This window comes from Entelurus aequoreus, linkage group LG09, assembly GCF_033978785.1.
Source record: "Entelurus aequoreus isolate RoL-2023_Sb linkage group LG09, RoL_Eaeq_v1.1, whole genome shotgun sequence".
In the NCBI taxonomy this organism is placed as follows: Eukaryota; Metazoa; Chordata; class Actinopteri; order Syngnathiformes; family Syngnathidae; genus Entelurus; species Entelurus aequoreus.
This window is the reverse complement of record NC_084739.1, coordinates 60,183,144-60,207,834: the sequence shown is the minus strand read 5'-3', so window position 1 is coordinate 60,207,834 and position 24,691 is coordinate 60,183,144. Positions and strand designations below refer to the sequence as shown.

Sequence of the window (24,691 nt, the reverse complement as noted above, 5' to 3'; positions counted from 1 at the left end):
TCAAAATGTAATGACTTCACTTTAGATGATCAGATCTCCTTCCAGACTGATATCAAGCTATAAGATCGGGGTCTGATTGTCACTAAATGGCGATATCTCGACCAATATCGCCGCTGTGTGGTAGAAAATCATAATGTTCATAACTTTCATCATTCGCTGATCTTGCTGAAGTCTTTGATGATGGGTCAGGGCATTGGGAAGGTTGTGACTGCATGACTGCCGTGGCACCAATATTGACCATTTGTAATGGAAAATGTTACTTACTTCTCATATGTTTCGATCTTCCTAAAATTTTGATGGCGGGTCGTGCAGCATTGGGAAGGACGTGACCGCATGCGCCGTGCATACTTGCGTCAACCCCAAATTGCATGGCGGTGCAAGAGCCCGTTCGATGCTGCTTTGTATTTGTAGGTCTTCTCAATTACTTTTTAAATGTATGTCCTAAATATTGTAGGGCCAGGATTAGGATGTGATTGGGTTTGCTTACCTTTTCCGTTATTAGATTGAATAACATTCTGATTTTTGGAAAATAAAATTTGAAAAATACATTTTGGAAAATACGTTTTTAGGTGCAAGTGGCATTTCAGCACCCAAGCGGAGCTTTTGTAACCTGTTTTGAAAAGGTTTTATTGAAATTGATACACTAAATAATATATTACGATAATCGCGTTAAATCGAAAATCGATACTGAATCGAATCGTCATCACAACAATCGGAATCTAATCTAATCGTGCAGTGTCCAAAGATTCCCACCTTTAATAAGCAAGGCAATATAGTATAGTATATTTCCATCATTTACATGCTACACAACCCACAATGTTAAACAATACAGCTACAACCTCCAGTGGAGGAGCCCTTACTTGCTGGCGAGGCCCCCCCCTGGTGGCAGAGAGGGCATGTTGCAGTCTGCGGACAGGTTCCTCATCACCGTGACCAGGTCGGGGACGCCCTCGTCGGCCGGCCTGGACAGCATCTCTAAAAACAACGGCACACGTATACTTAGGAGGCAAGTGTGCAGCTGAACTTGACAGGAAACAAATGAGGAGAGGGGAAGCGAGGACTAGAGGAATGTTAGGGAAAAAGAAAAAGATGGATGCAGAAGATGGTGGCAAGTGGCCAGTAAAATGTTCAGCCAAAAACATTCCAGTCCCCTTCTCAGTTGTTTTAACTCCATGTTAGAAGCCAAATGTTTACTTTAACAAGCAGTGCTAAATGATTAATGATAATAAATCAGTATATTAGTATTATTTAACCGTATTGGCAAACAGCTGGAGAGCCCTTCTTGCCAGAAAAGAGTTTATAACCAAACTAGCAAAAACAAAAACTTTACAGCTCTCGAGAGGGACTCGTGCTTCATGAGAGAACAAAATGGGATGAAATGGTGGAAGAGGAAGAGGAGAATATTGGGAGAGAAAAGAAGACGCTTGATGTGCGAGAGGACGAGAAAACGAAGTACAAAGTGAGGAGAAGAGCAAGAGGGAAGATGGGTGTTGGCTGAAATGGAAAAGGAGGTAATGTGCTGTCATTCTGGCAGTCAGGTCTAACAAGGACGGAAGAGGTTAGACAAAAAACGTTTTGAAACATCACAATTTCATTTGACAGAATTGCCTTCAAAGGTCTTGTATGTTAAAAGAGCCAGTGACATGCAACAGACAGACATCCATCCTCACCTTCCACTCGGGACTCCAGGTACTGGTTGAGCTCAGCATCCCTCCTCACGGCTTCCTCTGACACTTTGGGAGTGTTGGGCAAACACACCAACACAACGCTCATGTTATCTCGACTCCCCTAAGAAAGAAAGGGAGAAGAGAGGAACCCCAATAAGAGCAGGATAGGGGAGTTAAGTGTGTAGACTTGGGAAACGTGATGGCTCAAGAGTTGATGACACGCACCCTGAACTGTTTTGTTTGAGCCCCTCATTGTGAATGTTAATAATAGGGTTATTGATTTATGGGTTTAATTCCATTAGACACCAAGGGTGTGGAAACATTTTCCCCAAAGAAAAAGTAAGGATGCCGGGGTCCACTTTGATATATTTTGTTCATCAATGATGCTAAACACAACCTAACGCAAGTGAAGATATGCTCAACGATTATCAGTGGCCTAGTGGTTAGAGTGTCCGCCCTGAGATCGGTAGGTTGTGAGTTCAAACCCCGGCCGAGTCATACCAAAGACTATAAAAAAATGGGACCCATTACCTCCCTGCTTGGCACTCAGCATCAAGGGTTGGAATTGGGGGTTAAATCACCAAAAATGATTCCCGGGCGCGGCACCGCTGCTGCCCACTGCTCCCCTCACCTCCCAGGGGGTGATCAAGGGGATGGGTCAAATGCAGAGGACAAATTTCACCACACCTCGTGTGTGTGTGTGACAATTATTGGTACTTTAACTTTAAACAGATGAGTTTGTTACGCAAGATCAGAGCCTGATGTCTAGCGGTTTTACTACATCTTCTATTTGACTATGTTAATAGGGTTACAACAGGCAATATAAGTGTTTAACTTCAGCCTATACCCTTTCGGTCTCTAGAATGTCTATGGATGTAAAATAGTTGTTGTTTCTTTCGTTGACCACTGACCGAGAATAAAATTATAAACTAAAAAAATAAAATAAACAACGATTGGTCGTACGATAATCAAGATAGTGTACAAAAACATGGGCAAAATGTTGGTGAAAATTTTAGCAGAAAAACTATTTATATGAAAAGTGGGGCATACAAAAACCAAGGAAGTACTGTCCATCCAATATAAGAATTAATAACGGAATTTTCTTTTTAATAATAAAAGGAGACGTGGGCAAAAAATGTCGATCTAGAAGAGAGTTTCCCAACCTTTATTAAGCCAAGGCCAGCGTTGGGACTAACACGTTACAAAGTAATGAGTTACTGTTACGTCGTTATTTTCGGCGGTAACTAGTAGTCTAACGCGTTATTTTTTATATTTAGTAACTTAGTTACCATTACTACATGATGCGTTACTGCATGTTATTTTTTTTTATGTAGTATCGGCTAGAAACTAAGAAGATCTGAGTGTGTTGTATTGGAGAGCTGCGGTGTCGTCCTTCTGAATCTTCCTGTGTCACAACGGGGAGAAGAGAAGTGGCGCGCTGTGTGTGTGTGTGGGGGGGGGGGGGGGGGCGCTTGTGGCGTGTCTGTGTTTACTAACAAGACATCATGGCGGAGCCGCAGTCAAGTTTCTTAACATGGAGATATTCTCACTACTTTTCTTTTGTCGCGCACATAGAAAAGAAAATGTTAGTTAAATGTAAGTTGTGTCTTGGATCGAAAATCCCATCTACTGCCCAAAACAGCAATTCAAATCTGCTGTAACAGCTACAAAAGCAACATGCTTTGACGAAGCTAGTAAAGAGAGACACAGACTCCGATGCCATTTCACCTCCACCTAAGGATTTTAACAGAGGGACAGCTAGCAAGGACAACATTGCCATTGCCATTGGCGTATGTGCTAGAAGACATGCAGGCTATTTCTACAGTGGAGTCACCCACTTTCAGGCCGCTAATTAGCATGATACCGGGCATCAAACAGCAAATGGCACGGAAAACATTTTCCACGTACCTGGACAGTGAGTACATAAAAATTGAAAGCGAGCTAAAAAAAAACACTCCAAACTCTGCCTCTGCTCATCATCATTTAGCACTGAAGGTACACACACTCTGTGAATTCTCTTATTTACTATTTCATTCTAGACTTCTAGAGTGTTTGATTATCACATAACTCTAAATGTATAGACTATAAAGTTCACAAAAATAAAGAGGGATCCTAGTGGGCCAGGCCAATCTTTCCTTCTCTCTAAACTAAAACTGGGGAAATGTGTAGTGTTCTGGGCTTCAGTACAGTGTTGTTCTCCTGAAGACATGATTTTATTTCACAATTCCTTGAGAGAAAAAAAATGCCTGGTTAGGCTTTGTGTATGTCATGTGTGCCTTCCTTGGGTGAAGCCAGGTTTACAGTTATGTTGTTATTATGCTGTTTGTTACTTATGTATGTTATGTTGTAGCTATTTAAAATAGTTTTGTCAATTTGTTCTGGCCTGAAATAAATTGCCCCTTTGAAACATATCTTTGTCTTTGTGTGTTGTATGTAGACCACATTGCTTAGCAGAGTTCAGTGATGCAAATGCATGTCAAGTTGAGCAACAGATTGCATTATTCTCCAGTGCAATAACAGTACTGAAATGAAGGCTGAAAGGGCATTAATGGGAGCAAAGAAGCAACTAAATAGTTACTTTTCACAGTAACACATTACTTTTTGGTGTAAGTAACAGAGTTAGTAACTGAGTTACTTTTGAAATAAAGTAACTAGTAACTGGTTTTCAGTAACTAACCCAACACTGGCCAAGGCACATATTTCGCATTAGAAAACAGTTACAGCACACCAGCAAGCATGTAATGATTTATATCCTGTTGTACGAATGACAACAGGTGGATCTACTGTAAGTTAATTATGTACCTTCTGCCATCTGGCAGAAGAAATGTCATAGTGTTGTCTGTCACTATGCGGTGCTGGCATAGATGGATGAAAAAAGATGTATTATTGTTTGGAATAAATAAATTGTTCTGAGTAAAATGTAAAAATGTTCTTCGGCACAACACTAATGTTCAATAGCAGTTATTTTCAAATAATGGGGGGTGCACAGTGCGATGCCAGGGAGGGTAGGGTGTGTGTGACCCTGGGAACATGCTTTATCAAGACAATGCTTCAAACCCACTTCGAAAAGCAGTGTAATTGTGACGTACTAATTTTGATTAAAGAAAAAAGAAAAACATCAGCACAAATTGTTTTATTCCTTTTTTTTTTGCAGGCTAAATTTTTTTAATTTTTTGTGCTCCTGAGTTAATGTTGCTGATAAAATTGAATGTATTATTTATTGAATGCATTTAATTTTATTATTCAGTAGGGCTTGCATCAAACGATTGTTTCCTGAATCGATTAATCTATCGATTATATATTTTTTTGCTTAATATATATTTTTATTTTTTAAATAAATTCCCTAAACATACACCTACAATTTTATTGGATGTAGAAACTTTAAATGCATGTGGTTTGGTGCACAGATACAAAAGAAAAGGAGATCAGCTAATGCCATCTCGTGTATTAACTGTAAATTGTATTATGTATTTATGGTGAGAGATATTAACTATATGATCTAAAAAAGGAATCATAAAAGTGCCTTACTTTTTTGGGAAGTAAACGAGTAGTGGGACTGACACCAATACATTTTACTTAAAAAATTTTAATTTAACTAAATTATTTTATTTTTAATTTTTCATTACAATTATAATCAGCAGAAAAACACATGATGGCATTATAACAATACCAACTAAATATTTTAACTATTTTAATATTTTTTTTAGTCAAAGTCCTCCTTGTGTCTAGGGACTTATTCACAGATTTTTTAAATTTTTTTAAACATGAACAAAAAACAACAAAAACATTTTATGAATAAACTATGCCGATCAGGTTACTGATTTTACTCATATACTGTACTACCCTTGGTATCAATACCACCGACTTATGGATCATTGCACCCTTCTAGAGGGGGGGGGGGGGGGGTTACCCACATATGCGGTCCTCTCCAAGGTTTCTCATAGTCATTCACATTGACGTCCCACTGGGGTGACTTTTCCTTGCCCGTATGTGGGCTCTGTACCGAGGGTGTCGTTGTGGCTTGTACAGCCCTTTGAGACACTTGTGATTTAGGGCTATATAAATAAACATTGATTGATTGATAAGTGATCGCTGGAAGTCTGGCACACTGCATACAGCAACAGAGCACACACAGGTGCACATTTTACTGTAAAATTATCCTCTCTCTAGACTAATTATATAATCTACCTATTAATTTCTTAGTAATATCTGCTAACTTTCTGCTGTAAAGTGGTTCAATAGATGTCTGTTAAAGTGAACTAAGCACGTATTGTTCTGATATTTCATGCTAGCGTAGCATTAGCATGTTTGCCGTCTGCTGCGCTCTTACGCTATGTGTCGCATGTTCAGCCGCTTTCTCCAGTTCTACAGTGATAATACAACTTTTAAGAGTAGTGGTTTATTTGCTACTATTGTGGGGATGTTAACTGAGAACGGTCGCTCTGCATTGAGTATGGACATATACAAAAAGTTAGCTGTATTGTAGCTGCTAACAGTCTTAGTAGCCTCGCCGGTCAACAAACGGACCAAGATGGAAGGTATGAGCCATAAATTATGTTTTTTTTGTGTGTGGTTAGTATTCAAAGGCATTGATTGGCATCTGGCAATCACAAACTTTTCCACAGAAATTGGCCGATCAATTAAAACACAGTGGTATCTATTTCTTTGTGCGCGGCCATCCTATCTCGACGCATCAACGTAAGATACATGACGTCGACTAAGTCGATGAATCGCTGCAGTCCTATTTTTCAGTATGAAATGGTTCAAGTCGGTCAAAAAATGTTTTTAGCTTAAATTAGAATAAAACTTTTTATTTTTATTTTATGAAAATTAACAATTTAAATATTTTTTGTTACAGACTAAAAACAATGTTAATGTAAGGTTTTTCTTTGGAGTAAGTTGATCTGTATTCTTTTTTGTTTTCTTTCATTTTAAGGATATGACATTATGCAGAGGTGTACTTATGATAATTGTATAGACAAATTATACTATTTATAGTCGCAGGCAGGGGAGGTGAAATGTTTTCTTCTCCTTGGGGAGGTATAACAGAAAATAATTGTGAAGCACCGATCTAGAGTAGGACGATTTCAGCCCCTCTGTTAGGAACATCCCTACTGTAGTGAAGTGAAGAGAAGTAACAAACTACTAAATCCCTTTATTCTTGCAATCTAAAACTGAGAACCTTTAAATGTTTTTCCGTCTTACTAAAGTGAGTATAATGTCAAACAAGTGTAAATTTGTGAAGGAGTAATGTGAAATGGCACCAATAGTAATGTGACATTTGTACACACCTTGTGCAGGCAGGTGTCCAATACTTCATTGCAGACTCTCTCCAGATCATCAGACACCTCAAGCCTCGATTTCACAAATTCGCACAGCTCCTCATTGGACATGACGTCCCAGATCCCATCGCACGCCAGGATTACAAACTGGTCTTGCTCAGGGCTCCGGAACATCTCGTAAACCTCCGGCTCGGGGCTCACCAGCTGCTCGGTGGGTCCTTTGCCAACGACACACTTGTAGTCGTAGTCCCCCAAGGCCCTGGACACAGCCAGCGACCCGTTCACCCGCTGGATCATTACGGATCCGCCGGCGTTCTGGATGCGCTCTCTCTCGCGCGGGTTGCAAGGCTTGTGGTCGTGCGTGGAGAAACACACTTGGGAGTCTCGGTACAGGACGGCCCGAGAGTCGCCGCAGTTCATGAAAAAGAAATGCTCGGGCGACAGGAGGACACCCACGGCCGTGGAGCCACTTCGGTCCATGCCGTTTCGCAGGTCGGAGAAGCTGCGCATGTGTTCGTCTATCCTCAGGAAGCCTGTCCTGATCCCCGCTTTGACAGCCTCCACCGTGGGGGCAACCGGGGGGTCATTGGCGGTGCTCTCTGAACCAGCCAGCGAGCTCTGCTGCCCCTGGACCCCTGAACCGGCACTGATTATGTGTTCCAAAAGGTGCTTTGAGCAGTAATTGGCAACTTTGGAGCCCGCGTGGCCGTCGTAGACCGCAAAAAACGACCAGTCGGCCATGCCGGGAGTGGGTAATCCCAATGCGGCGGTATGAGCATCCTCCATCTCTACTCGCCAGCCCTGCATGGAGCTCAGTCCGTAGCAAATGCCATTTCCTTCACCGTGGGAGTTGTGCTTCTCCGTCTTGGGCTTGTCCAGGAAGGCACCCATGGCTCTGGTCTGCAGAGACCCACAATTGTCTGCGGGAGAGGAAAAAAGATGGACACAGGAAAAGCACACTCTGAATTTCAAGTGGAAGTCAGTCTTAATGTTTACCAACACTTGACAGGCACAGGAAGTACATACCAGGATGGCTAGATCAACCAAAAATGTGAATAAAATGCATTTTAAGAAATATGTGAAGTCTTATTGCGCTTCCAAGTTTGTGTTGCGCAGTACCTACATCTTTAAAGGCCTACTGAAATGAGATTTTCATATTTAAACGGGGATAGCAGATCCATTCTATGTGTCATACTTGATCATTTCGCGATATTGCCATATTTTTGCTGAAAGGATTCAGTAGAGAACATCGACGATAAAGTTTGCAACTTTTGGTCGCTGATAAAAAAAGCCTTGTCTGTACCGGAAGTAGCGTGACGTCACAAGTTGAAGAGCTTCTCACATCTGCACATTGTTTACACCAGCAGCGAGAGCGATTCGGACCGAGAAAGCAACGATTACCCCATTAATTTGAGCGAGGATGAAAGATTTGTGGATGAGGAAAGTAAGAGTGAAGGATTAGAGTGCAGTGCAGGACGCCAGGGTGTATCTTTTTTCGCTCTGACCGTAACTTAGGTACAAGGGCTCATTGGATTCTACACTTTCTCCTTTTTCTATTGTGGATCACGGATTTCATTTCAGTAGGCCTTTAAACAAATTGCAAAAGATTCACCAACACAGATGTCCAGAATACTGTGGAATTTTGCGATGAAAACAGACGACTTAAGCCGGCTACCGCGCTATTCTAAAATGTCTGCTTCAACCCGTGACATCACCAGTGTTGGGTTAGTTACTGAAAACCAGTAACTAGTTACAGTTACTAGTTACTTTATTTCAAAAGTAACTCAGTTACTAACTCAGTTACTTACACCAAAAAGTAATGCGTTACTGTGAAAAGTAACTATTTAGTTACTTCTTTTTTTAAAGCTCCCATTAATGCCCTTTTAGCCTTCATTTCAGTACTGTTATTGCACTGGAGAATAATACAATGTGTTGATCAACTTGACATGCATTTGCATCACTGAACTCTGCTAAGCAATGTGGTCTACATACAACACACAAAGACAAAGATATGTTTCAAAGGGCCAACTTATTTCAGGCCAGAACAAATTGACAAAACTATTTTAAATAGCTGCAACATAACATACATAAGTAACAAACAGCATAATAACAACATAGCTGTAAACCAAATACGTACTTTAACTTTATTTTTAAATACCAAAGCCTAACCAGGCGTTTTTTCTCTCAAGGAATTCTGAAATAAAATCATGTCTGAAGCCCAGAACACATTTCCCCAGTTTTAGTTTAGAGATAAGGAAATATTGGCCTGGCCCACTAGGATCCCTCCTTATGTTTGTATACATTTAGAGTGATGTGATATTCAAACACTCTAGAAGTCTAGAATAAAAGAGTATATAAGAGAATTTACAGAGTGTGTGTACTATAATTCATAATAACATTGATTTTGATTCAATATTATGTTTTGAGCAATGAGTTTGAAAGAAAAAAAATTTGCTTTGTTTTATTAGTCAACATTGTAACGTTTTCTAAATTACATTTCACCTTTAAGCTTTTTTATTTCACTTTTGTTATGTTTTTGTTTATTTTAATAGTATTTTTAGAAAGTGCTGTGGGCCTTTAAAACATTAGCTGTGGGCCGCAAATGGCCTCTGGTGCACACTTTTGACACCCCTGCTATAGATAATAAAATAAAATAACAAAAAATTAAATCTGATAAATCTATCGATAAAAACCTGAGCCTGGCGACGCATGCGTGTTAACAACTCTCTCGCTCTCTGTCTCCGCCCCTCCCTCACCAATGCTGCTGCGCGCACTCCTCCCTCCCTCCCTCCCCTTCCCACACTCAGACACACACACAGCGCGGCTCCTCCGTGTGACACAAGAGATTCAGAAGAACGACACCGTAGCGCTGCCACAAAACACACTCAGATCTTCTGTTTCAAGCCAATACTACATAAAAAGTAACGTTAAATAACGCATCATGCAGTCACGGTAACTGAGTTACTGAATATAAAAAATAACGCGTTAGATTACTAGTTACCGCCGAAACTAACGGCGTTACAGTAACACGTTACTTTGTAACACGTTAGTCTCAACACTGGACGTCACGCGCAAACGTCATCATACCGAGACGTTTTCAGCCAGAGATTTCCCGGGAAATTTAAAATTGCACTTTATAAGTTAACCCGGCCGTATTGGCATGTGTTGCAATGTTAAGATTTCATCATTGATATATAAACTATCAGACTGCGTGGTCGGTAGTAGTGGGTTTCAGTAGGCCTTTAACAACTGATGGCATGATGAACATTACTTCCAACCTGCACAACCTGCATCTAATTCACACCTGTCTAGCCGGCTAATGCAGAAAAAAACGAGAGTAAAAAGTGTAAGTGCAGGGAAGTGCGAGATTCTAAAGAAATGACATCTGTGGTGCCCCCTATGGGCTTTGGAACGTATGCTATGTATGCATATTGCCAAACGTTATAATCAGTAGACAAATGGTCAGTGACCAACGGACAAAAGTCCTACGCTAAATCCTGAAGTTTAGCTTAATGGCGGGCATATTCTTCTAACAATCTTGCTCATATTTTACAAACAGGTACTCGTTAAGTCTCGTAAGGGTGTGTACCAAAGTCTGTGATGATTAGGTTGAATAAACCTCAAGTCTGGGTGGGTTATTTGTAAAGTGCAATTAAAAAATCAGGATTAGAAGAGTTACTTTTTCACATGACTGAAATTGATGCATATTGTTGGCCGTCGAAGGTCTAATGTAGAGGTGCCCGAACATTTGGCCTCCAAGTGAGAAAGAGCCATTGGTCGGCGGGCCAAACAGGTTTTTTACAATACAACAGCACCACCAGTGAGGAATTTAGCCTCATGCCATCCATCCATGCCATAATATACAAAACCCAAAACCAGTGAAGTTGGCACATTGTGTAAATGGTAAATAAAACCAGAATACAATGATTTGCAAATCATTTTCAACCTATATTCAATTGAATAGACTGCAAAGACAAGATACTTAACGTTCAAACTGAGAAACTTTGTTATTTTTTGCAATTAGCTCATTGGAATTTGATGCCTGCAACATGTTTCAAAAAAGCTGGCACAAGTGGCAAAAAAGACTGAGAAAGTTGAGGAATGCTCATCAAACACTAATTTGGAAAATCCCACAGGTGAACAGGCTCATTGAGAACAGGTGGGTGCCATGGGTATAAAAGCAGCTTCAATGAAATGCTCAGTCATTCACAAACAAGGATGGGGCGAGGGTCACCAATTTGTGAACATATGCTTGAGCAAGTTGACGAACCGTTTAAGAAAAATGAGCTATTGCAAGGAATTTAGGGATTTCACCATTTACGTACCGTAATATCATCAAAAGATTCAGAGAATCTGGAGAAATCCTGTGACCTTCAATCCCTCAAGCGGTACTGCATCAAAAACCTACATCAGTGTGTAAAGGATATCACCACATGGGCTAAGGAACACTTCAGAAAACCACTGTCAGTAACTACAGTTGGTCGCTACATCTATAAGTGCAAGGTAATACTCTACTATGCAAAGCAAAAGCCATTTATCAACAACACTCAGAAACGCCGCCGGCTTCGCTGGGCCCGAGCTCATCTAAGATGGACTGATGCGAAGTGGAAAAGTGTTCTGTGGTCTGATGAGTACACATTTTAAATTGTTTTTGGAAACTGTGGACGTCGTGTCCTCCGGACCAAAGAGGAAAAGAACCACCGTTCTAGGCGCAATGTTCAAAAGCCTGCATCTGTAATGGTATGGGGGTGTATTAGTGCCCAAGGCATGGCTAACTTACACATCTGTGAAGGCACCATTAATGCTGAAAGGTACATACAGGTTTTGGAGCAACAAATGTTGCCATCCAAGCAACGTCTTTTTCATGGACGCCCCTGCTTATTTCAGCAAGACAATGCCAAGCCACATTCTGCACATTTTACAACAGCGTGGCTTCGTAATAAAAGAGTGCGCGTACTAGACGTGGGGATAATCATGGCGCCCAACATTATCCTTTTCTATAGGGCGTCAAAAAGTCCCAACTTTGCCGTACAGCAGGCGTCTTCGATTCAAACGCAATTAGTTAAAAGCCTACTGAAATGAATTTTTTTTTAGTTAAACGGAGATAGAAGATCCATTCTATGTGTCATACTTGATCATTTCGCGATATTGCCATATTTTTGCTGAAAGGATTTAGTAGAGAACATCGACGATAAAGTTCGCAACTTTTGATCGCTGATAAAAAAAAGCCTTGCCTGTACAGGAAGTAGCGTGACGTCACAGGCTGAAGGGCTCCTCACATTTCCCCATTGTTTACAATGCAGCGAGAGCGATTCGGACCGAGAAAGCGACGATTACCCCATTAATTTGAGCAAGGATGAAAGATTTGTGGATGAGGAACATGAGAGTGAAGGACTAGCGTGCAGTGCAGGACGTATCTTTTTTCGCTCTGACCGTAACTTAGGTACAAGGGTTCATTGGATTCCACACTTTCTCCTTTTTCTATTGTGGATCACGGATTTGTATTTTAAACCACCTCGGATACTATATCCTCTTGAACATGAGAGTCTAGAACGCGAAATGGATATTCACAGTGACTTTTATCTCAACGACAATACATCGGCGAAGCTCTTTAGCTATGGAGCTAACGTGATAGCATCGTGCTTAAATGCAGATAGAAACAAAAGAAATAAACCCCTGACTGGAAGGATAGACAGAAAATCAACAATACTATTAAACCATGGACATGTAACTACACGGTTAATGCTTTCCAGCCTGTCAAAGCTTAACAATGCTGTTGCTAACGACGCCATTGAAGCTAACTTAGCTACGGGACCTCGACAGAGCTATGCTAAAAACATTAGCTATCCACCTACGCCAGCCAGCCCTCATCTGCTCATCAACACCCGTGCTCACCTGCGTTCCAGCGATCGACGGAGCGACGAAGGACTTCACCCGATCATAGATGCGGTCGGCGGCCCGGAGACGGAGGAAGTCAAGGTGAGGTCGGCGGCTAGCGCGTCTGCTATCCATCTCAAAGTTCTCCTGGTTGTGTTGCTGTAGTCCGCCGCTAATACACCGATCCCACCTACAGCTTTCTTCTTTGCAGTCTTCATTGTTCATTAAACAAATTGCAAAAGATTCACCAACACAGATGTCCAGAATACTGTGGAATTATGTGGTAAAAACAGAGCTTTTTGTATTGGATCCAATGGGGTCCGAATACTTCCGTTCACTCCGTGACGTCACGCGCAATCGTCATCATACCGAGACGTTTTCAACCGGAAGTTTCGCGGGAAATTTAAAATTGCACTTTATAAGTTAACCCGGCCATATTGGCATGTGTTGCAATGTTAAGATTTCATCATTGATATATAAACTATCAGACTGCGTGGTCGGAAGAAGTAGTGGGTTTCAGTAGGCCTTTAAACAATTTATAAAAAACTGGCAGCTCAGTCACCTGAATATTACCATAAAACTTACATTTTGCTTTGTTTTTACATCAAAATGCTGTAAATTGAAGAACTGTACCAATGTTGTTTTGACATCAACATTCTGGTGACTGAGCTGCCAGTTTATCGTAAAATCTATGTGTCTAGAAAAGTACTATATAAAGCTAATACATTATTGTTATTTTTACAGTGCATTACCATAAATTAAACAGTACCACTGTTATTTTTACCACAAAATTGTGGCGACTGAACTGACATATTTTTTACCGTAAAATATGTGAGTGTCTAGAAAAGCACTATATAAATCTAGTCTATTAATATTAATATTTTTGCAGTACAATACCATAAATTGAAAAACAGTAACACTGTTATTTTTACCACAAAATTCTGCCGACTGAGCTGCTATTTTTTTTAATCGTAAAATCTATGTTCCCCGTTTTACAGTGCATTGCTTGTAAATGGTAAAATGGTACAAGTGGTTATTTTAAGGTAAAGCAGTGATTAAGTAGCCAGGTTTTTACAGTAAAATCTACTGAATTTTTTACAGTGTAACCTTGCGTACTTGCCATCAGACGGTAGTGCTTAAAAAAATATGTATTATATTTGGTAGCCACTCATTGGTGGGCCCAACTAAATGACACGACGGGCTAAATTTGGCCCGTTGGCCCCACTTTGGGCATCCCTGGTCTGATGTATTTGAACACAAACAATCTACCGAGCAGACTGCAAAGCCATGAGTCTTTCCACCTGTGCAGCAATTCCCTTCACACCCACTAATAACAACTTAACTCTGATGTAAGTGCTAATCTGTAAAAGTGATGTCACCGCAGGCTGACATCTCCATGGCTACGCAGGTTCTTGGAGTGGCGACCGAGCGAGATTGCCACGGCAACAAAAGGATTAATTTCAGGCGGTTGCAACATGCGATAAGAGATACCAAAACGGCTGCAGTTGATGAGGGCTTCTTATGGGGTCTTGGCTGATTAGTTCAGCTGTCTTTTCTTCGTTGCTGGTGGCAACTTAGTGTAATGTTGAGGTGGAAAAAAGGCTGGACAAGATCAGGAAGGTCTGACTCTGAAGCTTTCCGACTAGCAGGGCTGATTTAATGAGCTAAGTCAATTGAGCGGTCAGTCACTGATCACATACCTGTTCAATCAGAGTATAGATCATTAAGGAGTTAAATATTGCTGGCAAACTAAGGTTTAGTAGCTCTTGCTCTCACAGTGGTAAGTGCTTTGGATGTCTCAAAAGTAAGGATGTGACAATGTTATTATCATAACTATTGTGACCACAATTATCATGGTTACAATGTACTCATAACGTACTTAAACACACACACTGACATATTTAATCCAGTTTTAAATAACTATAATTAATTGACACACAATACACTTTTTTGGCAGAAGAAACATTAAATACTGTTGTAGATTAAGAGACGTATTTTATTTTCTATTTTAATTTGTAAAAACGATTATTTTTTTAATTGATAAAGGCAAATTGAGTGTTCACTTTGCTTCACGTCCAGTTTATGTGACGTCACGTGGGTTTACTTTAAATGGGTAAATAGGTTGTACTTGTATAGCGCTTTTCTACCTTTTTAAGGAACTCAAAGCGCTTTGACACTATTTCCACATTCACCCATTCACACACACACACATTCACATTCACACACTCATCATCCTCATCATTTATTTTTATTCACACTGATGGCGGGAGCTGCCATGCACGGCACTAACCAGGCACATCAGGAGCAAGGGTGAAGTGTCTTGCTCAAGGACACAACGGACGTGACTAGGATGGTAGAAGGTGGGGATTGAACCAGTAACCCTCAGATTGCTGGCACGGCCATTCTCCCAACTTCGCCACGCCGTCCCCCTACTTTAATTGTAGACCACTTTGTCTTTAATTAAGTCGTAAAAAATACATTTAAATTTTAAAAATATATATATTTGCGTCATATGCCTCTGAGTATACAGATTAAACTAAAAACGTGGATATGGTGCAAAGGTTCATTGGTGCAAAGGTTCATTTATTGCATCTATTACAAACTAATATGACAGACTCATAACATGCAACTCAAGATATTTCAAGTTTTTTATATAATTTTGAGGATTATAGTTTACATCTTATGAAAACCTCAAATTGAAAGCCTTAGAAAATTTGGGGTTTTCAAAAACTAAGTCATGCTCATCAAAATTACAACAAATAAAAGCTTGACATATCTCATTTTGCATATAATGAGGTAAGATCACGTATTAGTTTCACATTCGAAGCTGAATTGCTGACATGAATGAACATTTGCACGATATTCTAATTTTCTGAGATAGAATATCGATCACTCTGTTCAAAGAGCGCACAAGCTTGTAGATTCAATATGAACAATTTAATATTTTAGTTGTTCAGGCAATAATTTATTTTTTGAAAGTTTAGTTTGTGGTATGTTTTTTTTTTAATGTGGAAAGATGTTAATGTGTCTTGTATTCATGTTAGCATTTAAGCGAGCTAGCACTAGTCAGTCCGTGAGTTTATCAAAGTGCAGTTATTAATCAGTTTTTCGATAATTTTATTTTAAAATAGTATTACTAAGCGTCAGACATTTTACCGTGGTTATCACTAATACTGTTTATTGTTACATCCCTACTAGAAAGCAAAAACATATATACAATCAAGGCCAAAATCTTTAGCTCTCCAGGAATTATGGAACATTTTCCTAAAATTCTCCCCAATTTTTTCAGCATTGATAAATCTTGATAAAATCAAGCATTCGCCAGTGCTATTTAGTTGCTTTTGGTACATTTTAAATATGAAATACATTTTAAAGCTAGTTTTCTATCAAGTATAGTGAAAAATGTGCTGGTCAAAATTATTAGCCCCCAGGTGAACTTTTGTTTTCAAAATACTCTTCACCAATCAGGTTTCAAACCACACATGTGCAATCAATTAGTTTACTGACAACACCTGAACACATGCCAAAGACGAAGAAAATCAGTCTTAAGTTTAGTAAGAAGATAGTGGAGGCTCAGGAGAAGAGGGAATGTTATATTGCCATTACCAAGCAATTCAAAGTGTCTAGAACCGCTGTACGTTGCATCATTGCCAAGTACAAGGAGAAAAATTCAGTAAGAAACACACCTGGGCCTGGTCGGAAGAGCAAGATTTCAAGAACTCTAGAGAGAAAATTCATCAGAGATGTCAGCAAGAACCACGGACATCTGCCAAGGTGATTGTCGCTGACTGGCCTCTTCTGGAGTTGATGTTGCAAGGAACACAGTTGTGAGGGCTCTTCATTGTGGTGGGCTTCACGGCTATCGTCCGAAAGAAACCCCTTTACTCAAAAAGTGGCACATCACAGCAAGACTGAAGTTTTCTCGTGAACATTTGAAAAGGTAAAGATGAGTCTAGGGAAGTCTGTGTTTTGATCTAATGAGACTAAACTGGAACTGTTTGGGCAAATGGAAGTGGTGTATGTTTGGCGAGGAAAGGGAGTGGCCTTTAACCCAAAGAACACAGTTCCCACAGTTAAACATGAGGGTGGAAGCATCATGCTGTGGGGCTGCTATGCAGCCTTGGGCATGGGGAGCCTTCTTCGGATGCATGGCATCATGAAAAAAAGAAAATTATGTTGAAATTTTTAGGAATAATATGCAAAAATCTGCTCGCAGTCTATCTTGGGTCACACTGGGTCTTCCAACAAGACAATGACTCAAAGCAAACATTGAAATTGGTCCAACAGTTCCTGAAGGATACCAAAATCAAGGTCCTGGAGAGGCCCGTACAGATCCCAGACCTCAATCCTATTGAGAATCTGTGGCACGTGCTCAAGGTGAATGTCCATGCTCGGAAACCACGCATTTTGGACCAGCTGGAACAAATTGCATTGGAAGAATGGGCAAAACTCTTTTAGGAGACTTGTGCAAACCTAGTAAAGAACTACTCTGAAAAGGTTGTTTACAGTTGTGGCTGAGAAAGGGTACACTATGGATTATTAATGGCCAGGGGCTTAGTAATTTTAGACGTCTAATTTTTGCCATTTCTTGTTTCAATTTATTGTCGCAACAAAATATTCTAATAAAACTTAGTGGACATTTTGTCTTTATTTTACTTGTTTAATGGTCATTTCCAGAGAGAAATCAAGAGTGTTGTCTAATGTTTTACAATGGGGGCTTGTAAGTGTGGCCTCGACTGTATATTATTTTTATTAAAGTAAAAAATAATGCCAGCCAACGGTTAAGTTTTTTTATTCTACAAATTTTTAAAAATGCAAAAAATTATTCCTGGCCATTGTCCAATACAAAAAATTACAAAAGCAAAATAACTTTTTTCTTAACTATAAATATATTTTCTGGCCCTTATCCTTTGTAATGTTACAATCAGGCCATGTTTGTTGTTTTTTTCCTCAATGTGCTGTTGGCAAACAAACAAAAACAAGCTGTGGCCCACAAATGGCCAGACTTCGGACACAGCTGCTGCTGTTAAGACTCGTATATGTTCTGTTAGATTTTTGTCACATTTTATTAATAGTAGGCAATTGCTTGGCGTTTTCGCAACTGGATTTAAAAAAAAGTACTGGGATGAATTCCATAATGTATAAAGAATGAAAAATCAATGGACGTCTTAAATGCTTTTTTTACAAGCCGGACGACTTGCCAGGGTGATGAGTCATCATCATGAGTCGCATCAATTTACTGGAAGAGGAGCACTTTGAACAGGCATCTTCAGGCATTGTTAGTGCCGTGGCGTCTGGGAATGCCGGGGCTAGAAGGGAGTCTATCAGATGACGGGTATGGAGAAGATGCGTCCTCCTTTAGAGTGGTTAATACACTAATTACTACACTAGCATGAGTGGCTAACTGCATACTGCCTGTCTTACAACATATGATCAACTTTTTTTCATATGCAAGTCGAGATAGTCTAATAATGTGAGGCCAATGTTTCCCATATAATTATTTATATGTGGTGGTCCGCCATCAGTAAATTTGGACGACAACAATTAGATTTAGTGCGACCTGGTATGCCTTTGTTCATAAACACCTTATAATGGGACTGTCCGTAAATGCAGCTTGTTAATACAACTCCGTAAAGTGGATGGCATCGTAGCTCTGCTTCTTAATGCACCTCGTTAGCACCGGCTCTGCCAGAGCATGAGAAAATGTGTCGTCAACTTAGCGATTATTCCGACCCTTTTAGATTGTGGTTTTAAAAAAGCGACAGGTAAAAAATCCAGCAACAGTTTCTAGTCTTTTAAGACATTATTTGCTCTTCTCAAAAGTGTCATCCACTTGTCTTAATGGACTCCCAACGCCACAGATGGATTGCAGTCCCTTGGGAAACACTAGTGGAAGCTGTAATCGCAAGTAAATAAATAATGTGGAAACGTGTGCTGATCATATAGGTATTCTATAATATTACACAAGACATGTCGGAATCTGGATTGGTTTAAACAAAGCAAATCTAAAAAAAAACTTTGAACAAATTCCGAATTAACCTAAAGGGATTATGCAAAACCAACTTTTCTTACCTATCGGGGCCTGCTGTTGTGTAGTTGGGATATGCATAAATCCCGAAAGTTTGAAACCAATTTGTGGAGATATTTATGAAACAATTTTGCCTTTTTAAATAATTCCAAGAACTAAACCGTTTGGAATCTGGCCATTTGGTGACGTTCTTCCCATTGGTGACGTCAGCTGAATATCCATATATCGTATAGATTTACCCGAAAGGCTTTGGACAAGTCCACCATTGTAGTCCGACGCTGTAGTCAATAAGCTCTTTCTTTTTTGCAATCCTCCTGCTGTGGGGCAGACTGTCTCGTACATGCACATGCATCCTATGCTTTTGCCATTTCTAATACAAAGTAGCATATAGTTCAAACTAAGAGATGGTCAGGAAGCAGCTTGAAGATGGTCTATAAAACAAAATGTTATGTAAAATGTAAACCAAAGAACCACAATTACGTGTTATGTAGACCACCGGGAAGTGTTTTAAATGTAGAAAAAAATCATAATATGACTCCTTTAAAGGAGTCTTAGTATGCGAAACCTACTTTTCTTACCTATCGGTAGCTGTTATTGTATATTTGGAATAAAACCATGGCGGCATGGCGGGGGTTATTTATACAACAATCTTGCCTTCCTTCTTACCTCCTTACTCATCCTGTGACCATTTTCGCACTGATAACGTCACCGGATTATCCATATATGGTACAAATTTTCCCAAAGAGCTTTGCGTGTGTCCAGCATTGTCGATAAGCTCCTTCTTTTTCTCAATACTCTTGTTGTGGGGCAGACTGGCTCGTACATGCATCCTCCAATCTTGCCATTTCTAATACAAATTGGCGTAAGGTTCTAACTTATTCAGTCAGTAGACTCCATATGGAAGTGCTAAAAACTAAGACATGGCTGGCGGGGAAAAAGACGCAGTTGAAGTGTAGGCCCGTAAATAAGACCGCCCACAAAAGGACATGTCCTCAAGAGACGGTCAGAAATCAGCTTGAAGACGGTCTGTAAAGCATAATCTGTGCAACATTTTGACCACAAAAACACCATTACATGTTATGTAGACTACAAGGAAGAGTTTTAAATGTAGCAAATAATCATAATATGACCCCCTTTAAAAGGAGTCTTAATATGCGAAACCTACTTTTCTTACCTATCGGTAGCGGTTATTGTATATTTGGGATTGCATAAGTCCCAAAAAATTTAAATCAAACCATGGCGGCATGGCGGAGATATTTATACAACAATCTTGCCTTCCTTCATACCTCCTCTAAAACAAGTTGTTTGGAACTTGCTTATCCTGTGACCATTTTTGCACCAATAACGTCCCCGGATTATCCATATATGGTACAAATGTTACCAAAGAGCTTTGCGTGTGTCCCCCATTGCCAATAAACTCCTTCTTTTTCTCAATCCTCTTGTTGTGGGGCAGACTGGCTCATACATGCACATGCACCCTCTATTCTTGCCATTTCTAATACAAATTAGCGTATAGTTCTAACTTATTTAGTCAGTAGACTTTATATGGAAGCGCTAAAAACTACGACATGGCTGGCGGGAAAAAGACAGTAGAAGTGTAGGCACATAAATAAGACCGCCCACAAAACGGTGTATCCTCAAGAGACGGTCAGAAAGCAGCTTGAAAATGGTCTGTAAAACATAATCTATGCAACATTTTGACCAAAAAACCACCATTACATGTTATGTAGACCAGTGTTTTTCAACCACTGTGCCGCGGCACACTAGTGTGACGTGAGATACAGTCTAGTGTGCTTTGGGAGATTATCTAATTTCACATATTTGGGTTAATTTTTTTTATTGCAAAACCAGTAATTAGTCTGCAAATTATGTGTTGTTGTCGAGTGTCGGTGCTGTCTAGAGCTCGGCAGAGTAACCGTGTAATACTCTTCCATATCAGTAGGTGGCAGCCGGTAGCTAATTGCTTTGTAAATGCAGGTAAAAAGGTGTCTTATGCTTAAACCAAAAATAAACAAAAGGTGAGTGCCCTTAAGAAAAGGCATCGAAGCTTAGGGAAGGCTTTGCGAACTAAACTAAAACTGAACTGGCTACAAAGTAAACAAAAACAGAATGCTGGACGACAGCAAAAACTTACTGTGGAGCAAAGATGGCGTCCACAATGTACATCCGAACATGACATGACAATCAACAATGTCCCCACAAAGAAGGATAATAACAACTGAAATGGTATTGATTGCTAAAACAAAGTAGATGCGGGAAATGTCGCTCAAAGGAAGACATGAAACTGCTACAGGAAAATACCAAAAAAAGAGAAAAAGCCACCAAAATAGGAGCGCAAGACAAGAACTAAAACACTACACACAGGAAAATACCAAAAAACTCCAAATAAGTCAGGGCGTGATGTGACAGGTGGTGACAGTACACCTACTTTGAGACAAGGGCTATAGTCATGCATGCTTGGTTATAGTTTAAAGTCATATCCAACAATTGCGACAACTTTTTACTGTCAACTGAGTTCGTTTTTTAATGATTTCTGCTGGTAGTGTGCCTCCGGATTTTTTCAACGCAAAAAATGTGCCTTGGCTCAAAAAAGGTTGAAAAACACTGATGTAGACCACAAGGAAGTGTTTTAAATGTAGCAAATAATCACAATATGACCACTTTAACTTACTAATGTGAAGATAAAAGTAATGCCAACTTTTATCTTCACATTACACACTTATTATTGCGTGCGGCTAGGAGCGCACACGATGTTGTTTGGTGGATCATTTTGAAGGCGGTGCGTGATATGCTGCGAAACCTGGCTGAATGCACAACGAGCAAAGAAATGGTGTGCTGGGCGTCAGACACAAAGTGTGCTGGAAAAGCTGCCAGTAATGACCTACAAGCATACTTGCCAACCCTCCCGATTTTCCCGGGAGACTCCCGAATTTCAGTGCCCCTATCGAAAATCTCCTGAGGTAATTTCTCCCGATTTCCACACGGACAACAATATTGGGAGCGTGCCTTAAAGGCACTGCCTTTAGCGTCCTCTCTCACCTGAAAAGGAGACTATCATACATGTCTCCGTTATCCATAGGTTTATCTATAACCCATAAAGTAGGCAGGCACGGAGTTATTTCTCAGCGCGTGTTTATTCCAGACGGCACGTTAATACACTGACACACAACATCCGGATTCCCATCATGCATTCCTTCAAAACTACGGCAAGTAGTAATGTCCAAAAACATAACAGAGACGAAGCAGAAGAACGAAGAAGAGACATGGCGACGACAAGTAAGAAGAAGAAGTATGCTTGCAAGTTCCAAAATGATTGGAAAAAAATAATTTCAGCGGTTTAGAGGTCACGGTTCGGTTAATTTTCGGTACAGTAAGAAAACAACAAAATATACATTTTTTGGTTATTTACCAAATTTGTTGTAAACAATGGCATAGCATACATATACACACAGGGTCCATTGTCAGGGTTAATGTGGTCAACATATATAAAATAAAAACTAAATAAGATAAGGCTCAGAATGGTTTCTTAACAAAACTTTTCTACATATAAAGTGCTTTTTTTGATTGATTGATTGATTGATTGAGACTTTTATTATTAAATTGCACAGTACAGTACATATTCCGTACAATTGACCACTAAATGGTAACACCCAAATAAGTTTTACAACTTGTTTAAGTCGGGGTCCACGTTAATCAACATTAAACTGCATCAAGTTGTTGCTCAGATTAAATAAAATGACAAAACTTTTCTTCTACATATAAAAAGTGCAACATTAAACAGTTTCAAGTCAACTCAGCCTCAGATTGACTTTTCTTCCCCCCCCCGCCCCCCCCAGCCTGGCTAACTTGGCAGTAAGAGGATATATGGGCTTATTGTTCTTCCACCATGGAAGTGGGTCAAAATCTAGTTTTTAATGCAATATGGACTTAAATCTGCTGCTATAAAAACATTTGTTATTGCTTTAGCCCTGCCTGACTCGCCGAGGAGAGGCTGCTTGAATGCGGTGGTGACGCTTCAAATGGGTTAGCATGTGTTATGAGAGTAGCGTATGTGTGTGTGTGGCCCTTTAATATGTGACAGCATGTGAGGTGAGTGTGTGGGTGAGCGAGGTGAGGGAGCGGTAGCATGAGTGCGGGGAGTGGCTAGTGTTTTGTTGGATTGTCTGTGTGCAAGACCTCAATAAAGCCACGATTTGCAACTAATCGCCGGACTCGTCATTTACCCTAGAGTCCGGAGCTGTGGAGACCCACTGCCGGGTAGAGTGAAGGGTGTTGCCCCCGAGAATACATCGGCCCTGGAGGAGTGTCTCCCCTGCGCTCCTCGACTACGGTCTGGGAGCCGGAAGCAGGAAAGGGGCAACACGTGTTTGACGTGTTGTCAGAAGCAGCTGCTGAACAATGTCGGCAAACCTCCGTCCTCCATTGTTGTATCGCGCAGCCAAAGTGTTCCCAAACGGGAGATCTTAACGAGGCAGGAGGGTCTTCCAGCTCTGGCTTTTACATGTCGTCCTAGCCCGGTCGCTGCTAGCAGGTGTACTCGTTCGGTACACCTCCGAACCGAACCGACACCCCCGTACCGAAATGGTTCAATACAAATACACGTACTGTTACACCCCTAATATATATATATATATATATATATATATATATATATATATATATATATATATATATATATATATATAAGAAATACTTGAAAATATATACACCCCCCCCCCCCCTCCCCATCTCCTGAATTCAGAGGTCTCAAGGTTGACAAGTATACCTACAAGTTGTAAAGTATCTTGCAGAAACATACATCTTCCGGGGAAACATGGAATGTTAAAAATGATTTCTGCACAGATAATGACACTTAATGATAATATGAAAGTGCCAACACAAACATGGTTCAAGATGATGGAAGGCAGCATCACTCATGCACACTTGCTATCAATGTTGTTGCATAAAAATGATGGAAGGCAGCATCACTCATGCACACTTACTATCATTGTTGTTGCATAAAAATACCTCATCCATTAGAATGACTTTGATGGTGGAACACCTTTGATCAACACCAATATGAGCTCACAAACACTGCAGGCATTTTGTATTGCATTAAATTGTTAGACAATTAAACAGTAATACCTCCAGCAAGGTGTCTAATTGATGCATAATTAACCCCAGGGTGCTTTGCTGAAACTGACACCAATTAGTACGCGAACTGCAGCCAGCTAGCAAACTTGACAAATTGGGACACTTTATTGGCTGTGTTTATGCGAGGTTATCTAGTCCAGTTACTTACTTTATTGGAGACGACGACTTATTTAGGTTCTTGTGGTGTCTTCAGAGGCAGGTTGTGTTTAAGGAGCCTAGCGGGCTTGTTGTGATAGGCTTAACGCTTCTCTAAACATTAGCCTCTCTTCGCGTCCACCAGCTAGCTAGCTAAGCTAGCTCGTTTTTTCACACGACCAGCTCCGCTGGCGACGCGTATCCGCATCGGGCTAAGGCATCCGACGTGACACTGGGCACGGTAAATGGGTTGACGAGAAACATACTTGTTTGCGTGCGGTGGAAATGCGTCTAAGGGCGGCACGCTAGTGGTGGCTAACGCTAGTTGAAATGTATGAAGGGGGTGACGTTTTTTTTCAATGTCCAAGGGAGGGAGGGGATAGAATGGCGTTTGACTTCTCTGATTGGACAAGCGTTGATTTGGAGGTGCGTTTCAATTGGCCAGTAGAGCTGTCAGTCATAGGGCCTCTGACATATTGTAAACAAAGTGTGGGAGTGTGTGTGGCACTAACACACACTGGACACTTTATTAGGTACACTTACCCTTACGATAGCCTAGTCCAGGGGTG

At 40.4% G+C, this 24,691-nt stretch overlaps 1 protein-coding gene across 5 annotated transcripts in view; it reads right to left on the bottom strand.

The window, feature by feature from the left end:
• Positions 1 to 24,482, bottom strand: part of ppm1ba (protein phosphatase, Mg2+/Mn2+ dependent, 1Ba) — a 40,535-nt gene extending 16,053 nt beyond the window's left edge. For all 5 annotated transcript variants that reach the window (XM_062059068.1, XM_062059069.1, XM_062059073.1 and 2 more), the window contains exons 1-4: positions 24,136 to 24,482; positions 6,959 to 7,869; positions 1,671 to 1,788; positions 861 to 975 (exon numbers count right to left, since the gene is read on the bottom strand). In XM_062059068.1, coding sequence (XP_061915052.1) covers positions 861 to 975; positions 1,671 to 1,788; positions 6,959 to 7,840 — 1,115 coding nt within the window. In that variant the 5' untranslated portion in view covers positions 7,841 to 7,869; positions 24,136 to 24,482. The remainder of the gene's footprint in view (positions 1 to 860; positions 976 to 1,670; positions 1,789 to 6,958; positions 7,870 to 24,135) is intronic.
• Positions 24,483 to 24,691: the final 209 nt, after the last annotated feature.